We start from the raw sequence: 13,942 nt of genomic DNA on the forward strand, positions 1-13,942 counted from the left end.
CTGCCCTCTGGCTGGGGCTACTGAGCACTGAGCGCTAGGACATCCAGGCACAAGAAGAGTTTTTCCCTATGAACAATTAAACTGCCTCAGGACTCCCCCATAGTGCAATCATGAAAATGTATATCACATGTACATATTTAAATTCAAATATTTAATTAAATAACTGTACATACCCGGGGGTCGGATATGTGAACGGCGAGCTCTGCACACTTTGCTAGTTTGTAATACTTTTTGTGTCATAAAAGGGTGAGATTCAATAAACCCTGTTCCATATCTGTTCTATGAAGTCAATATGTCAAAGAATTCAAAATCCTCAGGCACAGGAGACATTAAAAGACACTTACGTACTCAAGCTGATACCCCCGACATGCTCGACAGGGACAACTGTCGAGCATGTCGGCAATGCTGGTGAAGGTCGTTGCAGACTCTTGCTGTAATACATTGATCGATCACTGCTATGGAGACAAAATTCTCTGAGTTGGTTACAAGAATGGGGGTTGTCGAGAAATGGATCGATTATATGGAGTCATCGGAGAGGGAATTAGCTGCTAACATGCTAGAGACCAAGGCAGATTTGCAGTGCGTCTGGGAAAAGTCAGAAGACCTTGAGAATCATAATCGGTGAAACAACGTCCGAATTGTTGGAATTCCTGAGAGTAAAGAAGGCAGAGAAATGGTGAAATTTCTGGACGAGCTCTTCCCGAGTCTGCTCAACATAACAGGCCATAAGCTGAAAATCAAGTGAGTTCACAGGGTACCAGCTCAGAAATCCACGGAGGAGACAAACCCCGATCAATTCTGACCAAATTTCTGAGATCGTCCGATAAAGATCTCATGTTACTTGAGGAGCAAAGGAAGGCTTTCTTGGAAGAACCACAACATTTTCTTGTTCCCAGTCTTTAGGAATTCAACAAGAGAGAAATGTGATCGATTCAAGGAATGCAAGAAACTTACATCAATGAAAGGTCGCTTTTGCACTGATGTTCCCGGCCAAATTGAGAATAGATACTAAGGATGGCAGCAAAATATTTACATTCACACAGCAAGCACTGTCCTTCATAAAGTCAATGGAATAAATAGGTCATGGTGTGATTGTCACATTGCAGCAAGTGAGCCTGACTCATTTAACATTCACTTGATTGTTTCTTTTTGTGCTGGTACCGCCTAGCGGCTGGAGAGAGTATGTGGATGAATCTGCACATTCTTTGACTTTATTCTGCCTATTGGCTGGAGTTTGTTTTATAGATTTTCTTCTGTTATGTAGAAAGAAAGATCAGAAAGCCTTTATTGTTGTCACACATTATACATTTGAATTAATACCGTGAAATTATTTTTTTCACATATCCTAGCTAAGCTAGGGCAAAGTCGGATATGATGACTATATGATGTACTATATGATGACACTTGGAATTTTCCATATATTTTCAAGACAGTTAATAATAGAATAAAATATATTTTGATGTTTTTATTTTTCATACATCAAAGAGATAATCCAAAAAATCAGGACGAGTCAAGAAACGGATTCATTACATCATTACTACATTTTCAAACTTTCGTAATTTCAATATACACCCAAATAACAATAGCCAAATCATACTGTTCATGTGTTACACTTGCTATAGTTTACATCCATGTTGCTTCTTCTTCAAATAGCAATGTCAATTGTAAATCAAGTCAATTACTGAATCAACAGCGCCACCTTGAATAAGAATTAGCACGTATTATATGTATGTGTACGCGCATATTGAATACTGATATTTCACCATCATTGCATTGAAAATCAACACTATATAGTAGTCATTTGTATGAATATAATGTCATATCTCTTGTAATAAACAAATAAATAGATTTCATCGGATAGTAAACTTGTTTAGATGTGAAATAATCATAAAAATATAATTTATGGAAATGCATACCTACTCTAATGATCCTATACACTTTTGGTAATGCCATAATAAAAAACTATATTTTTTGCAATTTTTGCGTTTTTTGTGTGTGTTACACTGTTTATAACAGAGAGGTTGAGGAATAATAGAGAGGTGTGGGCATAACTTAAAAAAAATGGGATGAGGTACAGGGGGTGGAATGAGGTCCCGGGTCACTAACATACGTTTAAGCGTTAAATAGTCCACTCTACAATGACTTGTTAATATAGAGTGTAAAGTCCAGAGCTTAAATCCCTTAATTAACCAAAGAGGGACAAGATAACCAGGAAGGCCTGACCACAGATAGTTTCCCAGTAGATAAACACAATCAGTTTGTGACATAATAATGGCTGAGCTTGCTAGTGATGATGTGTAACTGCCATGTAGCCACATTCTCCCCTCCTGTCAAAGCATATACTCTACTACTCTATAGTATGTGCACAAACAATTAGCAAAAACATTTACCTTACCTTAAAAAATTAAATTCTCATTATGTGCTCATTCATGGTATCAGGAGAGGCCTGTCGGATGTCGTATTCTTTTTTATTGGATATTTAAATCAATATATACTAGTTGGTCACATAAATGTGGTGATCAAATCAGGTGATGAACTTTGAGTCGATCACTTCAGTGTCAGGTAAAGCCTAAAGGTTCAGTCTATAGAGACGATTTCATCAGCACAGGTCTCCCTTTGAACTCTTTGTCCCAGGACTATAAAAAAAAATTGTTCTTTGGAGAACACACCATCAGGTCTAAGAACCAGAAGACTCAAGGTAAGTCTGCAGCTACATTGTTCCTATGGATATCCTGATCTCTGCTGTTGGAAAAATCTGTTTTTATGCACTTATGAATGAGAGATTAATCATAACCTGAAAAATAACTATTGTCTCTGTCTGCATAGGCAAGTCTCACCCAATCTGCAACCATGAAATTCTCCATCATCGCCATCCTTGTTGTTGCCCTGGCCATTGGTAAGATTTGAAACATATTAACTTCTGAGCTCTTAAGAAATTTGCAATTTGGTAACGTTCTGTTTTTACTTTATAAAATACTTAACATAACAAAGGATTGTAGAAAATTAATTATCCAGGCAGATAATATTTAGTTTGATTGAGGTTGGGTGGATGAGAGTAATGGTCCTGCTTGTATTATTCTCACTTAGGATAAAAGTGTCTGCTAAATGAATATATTTAATCCTATTTAAGATAGTAATAAGACTGTTCTGATCAAACATCTTTGCTTGTTTTCCAGGCTCCGAGTCAGTATCTCTGGTTAAGAGAGAGACTCCTGCTGAGCTGGACAAGATCGCAAAATACTTCCAGGACCTCGTGGACACTTTTAAAAACGTTGAGGCCCCTGAGATGGCCAACAAGGCCAAGTAAGTCCATAAGCTTCATCATTCTGCTGTGTGGTGGACTCTTCAACTGATCTGTGAACTTAAAAGATGTTAACAACGAACACAGCTATTATTCATTTTAATCAATGTTGATTAATTATGTTTGCTCTGTGTCATAGGGCTTACTTTGAAGAGAGCAAAGCCCAGTTTCAGCCCATGGTTGAGAAGCTCCAGGAGCAGATGAAGCCCTTCTCCAGCAACATTGAAGACCAAATCAAGCCTCTGGCCGCCTCTGTCCAGGCTCAGATCGCCCCCCTGACCGACATGGTTCAGACCCACATTGAAGACATGCTCAAGTTTTTGACTGACAAGTCTAAAGCCATCCTACCCCCTCAGTAAACCCTATTCTTTAGTTCCCTACCCCATTTGACAAAATGTCTCTATATGTATGTTTGAAATAATAAAAGCCATCGAAAGGTCACTGTTTTTTATTCAAAAACTGTTTCTGTACATATAATTTATACATATCAGGACACATTTTAAAAGCAGAATGAAGATTTGACAACATTTTATTCATTGTTTTAGAACTGTCACAGCCACCAATCATTATCAGAAAAAAAAGTAAAACAAAGGGATGTACCAACACCATTTTTAGATAGCGAGTAGGAGTACTGATACGTTCTTTATGATATTGTAGTAGGCTACAGTACAGTGGGACTTATGAGTTCATTATTTTCATGTTAAGTCTATTAGCTATTCTAATTCAGCTAAATTATATCAAATACATTAGAACTGATCACCAATGAAATAATAAAATATATTATTTAATAATTATTAATTGGGGGGTAAACAATGAGTTTCCTCCATTTGCCAGGTCAATGATAAAGTGAAAGTTAATATATGTAAAAAAAATATGTTTAGGTTTCAATTATCTAGATAAGAAATTCAACTAGTGACATCATCTGTAGCCCATAGTTACACTAATGCTACACAGTAGTATTTAAGACAATGTGAAAATGCTGGATAGATAGATGGATCATAGATAGATGTGTCTCCCTAAACTGTGCTTAAACACCTCATTTTAGAGTTTACCTTTCAGAATCTAATCAAGATATTGCCCTTTATGCTTAAAATCATTGTTGGAAACCACAATGCATTAAAAAAGGTTACAAAGTCAAGAGGTTTCCTGTAAATAATACTTGCCTGTTTGCACTCGCTCACACAACAGCAGCTCTATGTAAAAGTTCATATTGGAAATGAATTACTGTTTGAAGTCATTTGGTGTCATTTATCTTAAAATATTTAATATTTCTATTTCCTTTGTTCTGCTTTAAATGAGACACTGTATTTATATTTTAATGTAGGCCTACAAGAGCACAGTATTGGGCTTTATACCGATCGTTACATCCCTAGAACAAAATAAGTAAAACAACTTTTTTTCTTGCAAATTCTAATACAATAATTATAAACACAACCCATTTAATTCAAAAAAGCAAATACAAATAGTATAAAGCTGTAATTAGCATTTCTTGTCATTTTAAGATCTGTTCTAATTTTATATCCTACTCCTATATTCCACTAAAACAAAGAAATTAGGTTATTGAAAAAACAATATTTTAGAAAAGTCTAAGGTTTCCAAGTTTCACTCGTATAGTCCTTCACAAATATAAAACACATCTTGACGTCATTCCACATACAAATAACCACACAAGCAATTTTGGGTAAATGTATTGTAATCCACAAAAAAAAAAAAAAAAAAAAAATGTCTGCTTTAACAGTCAAAAAATATTAATTCATTAATCTGTGTACATCAATAACATTTGAATTTCGAATTAGTTTCTGAAACATAGAGGACAGTACAGTGTCATCAAAAAAAAAGTGATGATGTGATGTCATCTTGTGACCGAGACGTCACAAAAATTGAGCACAAACAGAGAAAGAGATTATTGTTGAACTTTGAGTTGATCACTTCAGTGTCAGGTAAAGCGTAAAGGTTCAGTGTATAGATGATTTCATCAACACAGATCACCCTTTGTACGATTGGAATTCTTTTTGTCCCGGGACTATAAAAACCCACAGCTCCTTGGAGAACACACCACCAGATCCAAGAACCCCAGGACTTAAGGTAAGTCTACAGCTATATTATTCCCATGATCATACTGAGCTCTGCTGTTGAGTGTTAAAGGGATAGATTGTCCAAAAAAAATGAAAAATCTGTTAATATTTACTCACCCTACATTCACTCCAAACCTGTATGACTTACTTCTGCTAAACACTGAAAGGAAATGTTAAGGAGAATGTTCGGGACTGACAAATATTTCCATGATTGAGCTAACCCTTACACATTTAAAGACTGTATTTAGTGTAATGATTTATAATAAGCAAAAGATGTATTATAAACTGAAATCTAATTATTTTCACTATCCACACAGGCAAGTCTCACCCAATCTGCAACCATGAAATTCTCCCTCATTGCCGTCCTTCTTGTTGCTTTGGCCATTGGTAAGACTTTAAACCATATTAATGTGCTGGATAGCTGGACTCTCAAGACTCTCATGTTGTATTTTAGTGTGTAATATGGTAACATTGTATCTATGTACTTAGTATGAGTACTTAACATAACGAAGTGCACTGTAGAAAATATTCTGTAATAGTCGGCAATGGAATCTTACACTTGATTAAGTTTAAGTGGGTGTGAGTAATGGCATTTAAGATCTAAGACTGTATTGATCAAACATCTTTGCTCGTGTTCCAGGCTCCGAGTCTGTATCAGAGAACCCTGCTGAGCTTGAGAAGATCTCCAAGTACTTCCAGGACCTCGTGGACAATCTTAAAAACGTTGAGGCCCCTGAGCTGGCCAACAAGGCCAAGTAAGTCCATGAGCTTCACCATCGTCCAGTGTGGTGGACTCTTCAACTGTGAACTTAAAAGATGTTAACAACGAACACAGTTATTATTCATTTGTTGATTAATTATGTTTGCTCTGTGTCATAGGGCTTACTTTGAGGAGAGCAAAGCCCAGTTCCAGCCCATGGTTGAGAAGCTCCAGGAGCAGATGAAGCCCTTCTCCAGCAACATTGAAGACCAAATCAAGCCTCTGGCCGCCTCTGTCCAGGCCCAGTTTGCCCCTTGGCCGACATAGTCCAGACCCACATTGAAGACATGCTCAAGTTTGTGTCTGAGAAGTCCAAAACCATCTTACCCCCTCAGTAAACCCACAGGAAGAACCATTCTTTAGTTCCCTTTCTAGTTTCACTTTATATGTATGTTTGATTATTAAAAGGGGTTGAAAGGTGACTGCTTTGTGCTGGCTGGTTATTCAAAAACTGTTGTGCTGTATTGTATGTGTACAAAAAACAAAAATGCCTTTAGTGCATTATCAGGGAACTGAATATGATAACATCAATCTGACTTTGTTTTACAAATGCAGAATGAGACATTTTAAAGTCTTATTTTCGAGCAACTGCTATACAGTTTCCACAAATCATTGTGAAAATCAATGTGAAAAAGCACCACCAAAAAAAACCCCTAAAACATAGCATCATCATCCTTCTTATTCTACCCTTTAGAGGACAGAGCTGGAAGTTTTTATTCCTGAAATAGTTTACTGTGTCCTCGCATAAAGTTTTGCATTTTCTCAAAATAAATTTACCATGGTATTACCACGGTAACCAGATAATATCATACAGATAATGGTTATGTATGGTTAATCTGTATTAAAACCATGGTTTCTGCCCCCCCAAAAAACATGGTCACTTAACTTACTTTTCATAGTTACTACAATATTACTATAGAAAAAAACATGTTTTCCACCAAAAAATAAAAACAAAACATGGTTAGCCTACATCAGTCATGGCTACTACAATAAAAACAGGATTTCCACCAAAAACTATGGTTAGCCGACTAGAGTCTACAATACTACTATAGTAAAACCGTAGTTAAACTGCGATATTTGCTTATTAAAACCATAATAACGACAAAATTATTATTTTTATTACCATAGTTTTAGTTTTCCTGCACTGTGTTTTCACTACAAAAATCATGGTTAAAATATGTTTACAGTAGTAAAACCATGGTAAAACAACTATTGCGAGGGTACACAAACTATTTCAGAACAAATGTCACGCTCTGTCCTCTAACAGGCTCTGTATTATTGTAATAGCATAAGCTTAAATACAGTCCAATTAATTTATTTTAATATATATATATATATATATATGTAATAATTCCAGTACACTAATTTAATTAGATAAGTGGCCCAATTGTGCTGATATTTCATTATGCTTGTCTGTTTTCTACATACGGTTCTTGTGGAAATATTTTCATTGGTGGAGCAAAAGTAAATATCTGGTTATATTGTGTCTGAAATGTAATTTACTGTATGTTAACTTCATGTTTATAGAATTGTAAAAACATGATATAAAATTGTGCTGTTTACTATCAGCATGCTTGTGATATTGCTTAACTTGGGATGTCTTGACATGATCAGTTATCTGCTTGAATCTTACATTCAGATCCGATGCAATGAGTTGACAATGAAGCAAAACAATGAAATGAGTTTATTAAAATACATTTCAGAAAAGACCAGGTTTGACAGTGTCAATAACCCGCTCTCTTTCTAATTTTACCACAGAAAAATATTTTATGCCAAGAACAGCCTCACAAATGCTTTCCACAATAAGAAAGTGGTATAGCAAAAAGTAAAGGATTTAGTTCAGCAACCATAAATAAAACCTGACATACATTCACGGCATCCCACATTCAAATGAATAACAACCCGAATAAATTTGGGTATAATTATTTACATTAAATTCTAAACAAATACAGTCAGTTCATTCATTTATCTTGACAGCAGAGGGCAGTGCACAAAAAAAAAAAAAAAATGTTTTTCTTCAGCGTACTGCAGACGTGTCTCAGAGCCCTGAGGTAGACTATGATTTGTTGTCTTCTTTGACATCAAAAACAACAAAATCACTAGTCTTCCACACTGCAGTGGACTTCAAACCTGAAAATAACCTAATCTGCATCAATAATAATAATTAAAAAAAAGCTATCAAATGATGCATTAACACATTAGAGATATCAGAGCTTGCAAATCTGTCATAAGAGACATGAATGCACAGACTCTCCAGTCTTAATTTTGTTGGCACCGTATTTCTTTTAGTGCAAGTGTTGGCCTGCCCTCAATAGAAAGACTGACAGTCTCTATACAGAGTTTTAATTGATTAAACAACAATAATTTGGTCACTGTCAGCTCACATCACTAGTAAAGTGAAATTCTCTGTCTGAAGGTCACAGGCGTGAGGGACACACTGTTAGTCCGTACTGACCTTCTCCTTGTACAAGAAGATCATTTTTTTTTTTAAACTACTACAATCTTTTGACGAATCTCCATGTTAGCCTTCATAAAGCACATTTTGAGTATCTCTTCTAGTATCTCTCTTTGCAGCTTGCCAGCCACCTTTAGTATATATCTCCAAAATATTAGATCTCACAAATGTCTTACAATAATAATAATAATTCTATATATAAATACATATATATATTTGTGTCTTACAATAATAATAATTAAAAAATAATTAATTATATATATATAATTATTTTTTAATTATTATTGTAAGACATTTGTGAGATCTAATATTTTACATATATCTAATCTAATCTTTGTGAGATCTAATATTTTATTATATATAGTGCATAGATTTATAGAATATTTACTAAACATACTTTACCGTGTATATATACTTACATATGTGTATATTAAAACATATTGTACATATATTGGGTGGATGCTTAAGTGGGGCACTTAAGGTTAATTATCTATAATCATATGTATATTCTTCCATTACTAAAAATCAACATTAATTTCATCCTAAACTAGTATGGGATGACATTGATGTAGCCATTTAAATGCTATTTTAAAAACAACGACAATGACAAAGTATCGGAAAGTGTCCAATCTGTATTCAGTAGTTTTTAAATGTTGTATATATAAAATAAATTTTACTTTTTGCCAGTGCAATCTCCTGATACAATTATGGCTTATCAGAATGATTTATAAGGACATGAATGTGTCACCTGAATTCCTGATGAAGTGGACTAATAGCAGGACATACACTTGTTTTTAAAATAAGTGGACGATTGCAGGAAAACTGTGTCCTTATTCTCCATTTGTTCTGCAAAACATATTCAAAATAAATAATACTTGGTGACCTAGGGTTGGATAATAATTAATCAAGTGTTACATATGACAACAGAATTTATCAGAAATAAAGGCATGCATGCAGTGGTGATCTTCCCAGCTTTAGTCACCTCACAATAAATCCATCACGATAACTTAAAAAAAAAATAATAATCACTTGGTACTCACCATGAACAGCCATCATGCGTATCACAGGTTACAGTCAACAGGCTTGTCTTTGACGAAAAGAAAGTAAAATAGAAAAGAAAAAGAAGGAATGGAAAAATAAGGCTCACGCTGATAATTGGAGTCTCTGCGGCACTTGAAAATAAAACACAGGGGCCGAATGACTGGAGTAGTGATACAAATCTCCAAGGCGCTCTTGCAGAAAATTTGGGACAAAACTACAGGTTTGTTTTGGACAGACTGTAGGACCAGTGGTCCTTAGGAAGTCTACGGTCTTATCTCTTCAAAACGGCTGATCCTGAAGGGCCTCTGGCACCAGCTCTGTGTCTCTGGTCGGTGGTGGATATTAATGGCAAGGTTTTGCAGATATGGGTTATGTTTTTTACTCAAAGCTGACAGACAGACAACCCCCCACAGGTGCTATTCAAGGATATTGTGTAAAAATGACGTCATCAAAATTTTACTTAAAAACCTTTTCAGTGTAAAAGTCCCACCCCCTGTTTCCGGTCTATATAAATCTCTGTCTTAAAGGCTACCTTGTTCTTTAAAGTTCTTCTCTGACTGTGCATTCACATCTTCTGTAAGTTTAATATACATCATTTGTTTGTATTTTAGACTGTGCACTGTTTATGAATTATTATGCACTTTAGAGCATGCATTTGTTTTTCGACAGGACTAAATTTCAAGTTCTTTTTAGTGAAATATTGAGTAATGAAAGCGTAAATATGAATATGAAGACAAACAGGGCAGTGCTGGCAGTGCTTTGCCTTGGCAACAGTGAAGCGCTGGCCTTGGTGATAGTTGCTAGGCGATAGAGGAAATACAATGGCCTCCTAAGAAACCAAAGGCCTTTTTTAGGCTAAAAGGAGCAGTGACAAGCAAATTAAACTTGATGTACCGTACTAAACAGTGGTGTAGGTCATCTTCCAAATCATACAATTTTTTAATTTGTCCGATTTTAAAGCTGATCTTAGTGGTTTTAGTTGCATTGAGGTTGAGATTGTGCAAATCAAATGATAATAATTGAGTCCCTTTTTACTTACCCATCTAAATTAAATACATTTTCACCGAATGTATGCCTCCAAATTATTTACACCATGGTGAGCAATTAAATATTTTTCATAATATATTAAAAAGATTATGATAGAGGGGAGATCTGGGCTGGTTGTCACACTTTTATACTTCAGTGAATATTTTCAGGGTAGGTTTATTTTTAAAGTCTATTTCTGTATAGCCACATGCCTTAAAGTATTATATAAATAAATACAAGCTTTTGAACTTTTCCACCAAAAAATATACAGTTCATTTAACACATGTTCACCTTTTGTGACAACTTCGCCCAGTAACATTTAATCTACACCTCTGTTTAAATCGAGCCTATATGCTTTTCAGTTATATTAAAAATGAAACATATTATTAGGCACAAAAAGATTCATAAACAACAAAACTGGAAAAGGTAAAATTTCAAAATATTATTTGGGCCAACAAATATTGTAATTGATACATTGTATAAATTATGACATTTATAACACATGTGACAACCTGTTTTGACTTTTATGAAAAATGCCAATTCATTAGAACACATTTAAACCTTTCATAAAAAAAATCTGCCTTCAAAATGTAATTGACCCATGCCTGAATATATGCCAGTGTGGTTTGGATATGTTCGTTTTTTTGGGGTAATTTCCTTCGGAGGGAGAATTTCACATCAATTATTCAAATTTAAGAGGGTTTTGAGATAAGTGTGTGAAAAAAACCAGGGACAGTTTCTTTCTTTCTTTCTTTTTTTTCAGGGGGCACCAAGGTAAACCTTGGGTCAACCTAATAAAACAATGAAAAGTTTAAACAAAAGCAGCTGTTAGTCAATAAATGTTGCAATCAGTAATGGTTGCAATTGGTTAACGTTTATGAGATGGTATGCATATCTGGCATCTTCAGTGGGATTTACGTCACTTTTTATGTAATCTTGCCACCTATTTTGTGCAGGTATTTTCCAACAACACAAGAGGTGGTGTAAAAGGTGCCAGCACAAACGCAACTGCTTAAAGGGTATTATGCCCCTTTTCACAAGACGTAATTTAAATCTTTGGTGTCCCCAGAATGTGTCTGAATTTTCAGCTCAAAATACCCTACAGATCATTTATTAAACCATGTTGAAAATACAAATTTTTGGGTGGGAATAAAAACAAGATGTTTTTGTGTGTGTGTCTTTAAATGCAAATGAGCTTGTGCTCCCCACCCTGTATCCAGAATAGGGCGGAGTTTTGACATCTCTGCTTCAGATAACTAGACATCATAAGCCATATGACTGACAGCGAAAATAGTGGTGTTCAGCCCTATGTGTTTGAACCAGAGTCAGACACTGATGAGAGAGAGACTCCGCCAGAAGTAACAACTTTGAGAATGAACCAGGAAGCTTCCGAATGGTTATTTGATACATTTATTTAGTTGTTGTAGAGTTTTTCAGCATTCAAAATCCTCTTGGATCAAAAAAATCTAAGGGGCACATGCCCCCTCAGTCTGAATGGGCATGACGTCTCTGAAACCAACATACAAAATCTCTGCCAAAGAAAACAAACTTTAGTCCATTAGACCTTGACATCAAGTCTTATCGTTACTGAGATATAGTGGGGTATGTCCTTTTCTGCATATCGCGGGGCCGTTCTGTGGTCCGTTCTGCATTGCGGCGGCTCATTTTTGCTTATCTCTGCCCATTCGGCACGTTGGGACCACCGGACCGCTCGGTTCTTCCGATGGCCAGTCCGCCCCTGATCGTCCCCAAAGTGTGTTGGCCCACCGGGAAAATGCCCGGTATGCCAGATTACCAGTCCAGCCCTGGCATTGGTTCTCGCTTGCTATAACTGAACATGACGAGTCACTTTTCCATTTTTCCTCAAGCAAAGCTTCCATATGCCTAAGAATACTTGGGATATACAATATGCTAGTCATATGGACTAATTTTATTTGGCTTTTGTGATTTTTTTAAATCTTTTGTTGAGCTTGGAAGTCGTTGGTCACAATCAAGGAGTAAAACAAAATGTTTTTTATTTGAGTTCGTTCTGAGCAGAAACTGTATTTTTTGTTCTGGTTCCAGCGAGCTGCTGATTCCTTTCCAGTCGTTAACTGGTTAGAACGAAATTAAAGAATGGTTAATAACGTTGTATTTTTAAAATGACAGTAAGATTTGCTAAGGGTGGGTGAAATATCAGTCACATTGTTACAGGTGTCTCAAGAAATGAACGTGCAATAAGGCAAAAAAATGTGTGATGAAGTTTCCATCAGATTCAAAGCAACAGGAACAACAGGAAGTTGTGTAATTCTGAAACATTACTGTAATTAACCATTTAATTAAATTAACTGGTTATTAACCAGTTACCAACATTTAAAATGTATGTTTTCACTCTGAAACAATTGAAAGGGACTGTTCTCATTTTCGGTTGTGTTCCTCACAAAAAATAACCCCATACAGGTTTGGAACAACATGAGGGTAAGTAAACATGATATAATTTCCTTTTTTTGGACGAAATATTCCTTTAAATTAATGCCTGGCAACCTAATTCAATCTACGAATATATTTAGCGAAATCCACTCTGCAGGTTAAAAGTAGATCACAAAGACCATTTTCTTCTGATCTTTTTTTTCAACCAAAGTTATTCAACTTAACTTATGGGGTAAAGACATGCAATTTTCTAAGGCAAACGCTAAGCAATTAGAAGACCATTCTTTCATTAAGTTGAGGTCAGCCCATTAACGATGGCAAAAAAAGAAATGCATAACGCGAACACCCCAGAGAGTTTTAGACAGGTCTTCACAATGGGACCTGCAGCAAAATGTAAATTACACTAAATTGCTCTAATACACATCCAGTGGTCCTAAGAGGCACAGTGGGTCTTTTATGCCCATTACTGATGGATTCAGCAACAAAGTGGAGGTGAATTAGAGAACCGACTTGAAAACAGAGGAGAGTCAGCACTTGAACAAGAGGTAGGGTAGTGAAGGATTGTTCTTTTGTACTGACGGAGGAGGCAGGTGCACTTTGCGAGATGCTGAGAAAGACAACGGCTGGCTCGCTAAGAAGCAGCATTTCCAAGATTAAAATGGACAATTAAAGAGGGGCTCCTCTCCCCCCTCTTTCCACATTTCCTTCTCAATTAGGAAATTAAAATTATGAGTAAAATTATGATTATGCTATGCTTAATTCAGAGTAGAAATCTGTAGGATCTTATTTGATCAAATTTGTCCTTGCCCTTACAGCAATGTGAAATTAACTATAATTTACAGAAAAGCACCATTTTGATACCATGGTTTTGGGAC

General features: G+C 35.7%; 2 protein-coding genes across 2 annotated transcripts; both read left to right on the plus strand.

Annotated features, from left to right (window-relative positions):
* The first annotated feature begins 2,850 nt into the window (after positions 1-2,850).
* afp4 (antifreeze protein type IV) lies at positions 2,851-3,660 on the plus strand. The gene is made up of 3 exons (XM_052144839.1): positions 2,851-2,896; positions 3,177-3,303; positions 3,441-3,660. Exons 1-3 carry the CDS (start codon positions 2,851-2,853, stop codon positions 3,658-3,660), a joined length of 393 nt encoding a protein of 130 aa, XP_052000799.1.
* A 1,508-nt stretch (positions 3,661-5,168) lies between these two features.
* On the plus strand, positions 5,169-6,619 carry LOC127656455 (type-4 ice-structuring protein LS-12-like). The gene is given in 5 exon segments (XM_052144792.1): positions 5,169-5,386; positions 5,694-5,763; positions 6,017-6,131; positions 6,256-6,383; positions 6,386-6,619. Coding segments are annotated over 4 exon segments (378 nt in total). The 5' UTR covers positions 5,169-5,386; positions 5,694-5,717; the 3' UTR covers positions 6,475-6,619.
* Positions 6,620-13,942: the final 7,323 nt, after the last annotated feature.

This window comes from Xyrauchen texanus, chromosome 15, assembly GCF_025860055.1.
Source record: "Xyrauchen texanus isolate HMW12.3.18 chromosome 15, RBS_HiC_50CHRs, whole genome shotgun sequence".
Lineage (NCBI taxonomy): Eukaryota > Metazoa > Chordata > Actinopteri > Cypriniformes > Catostomidae > Xyrauchen > Xyrauchen texanus.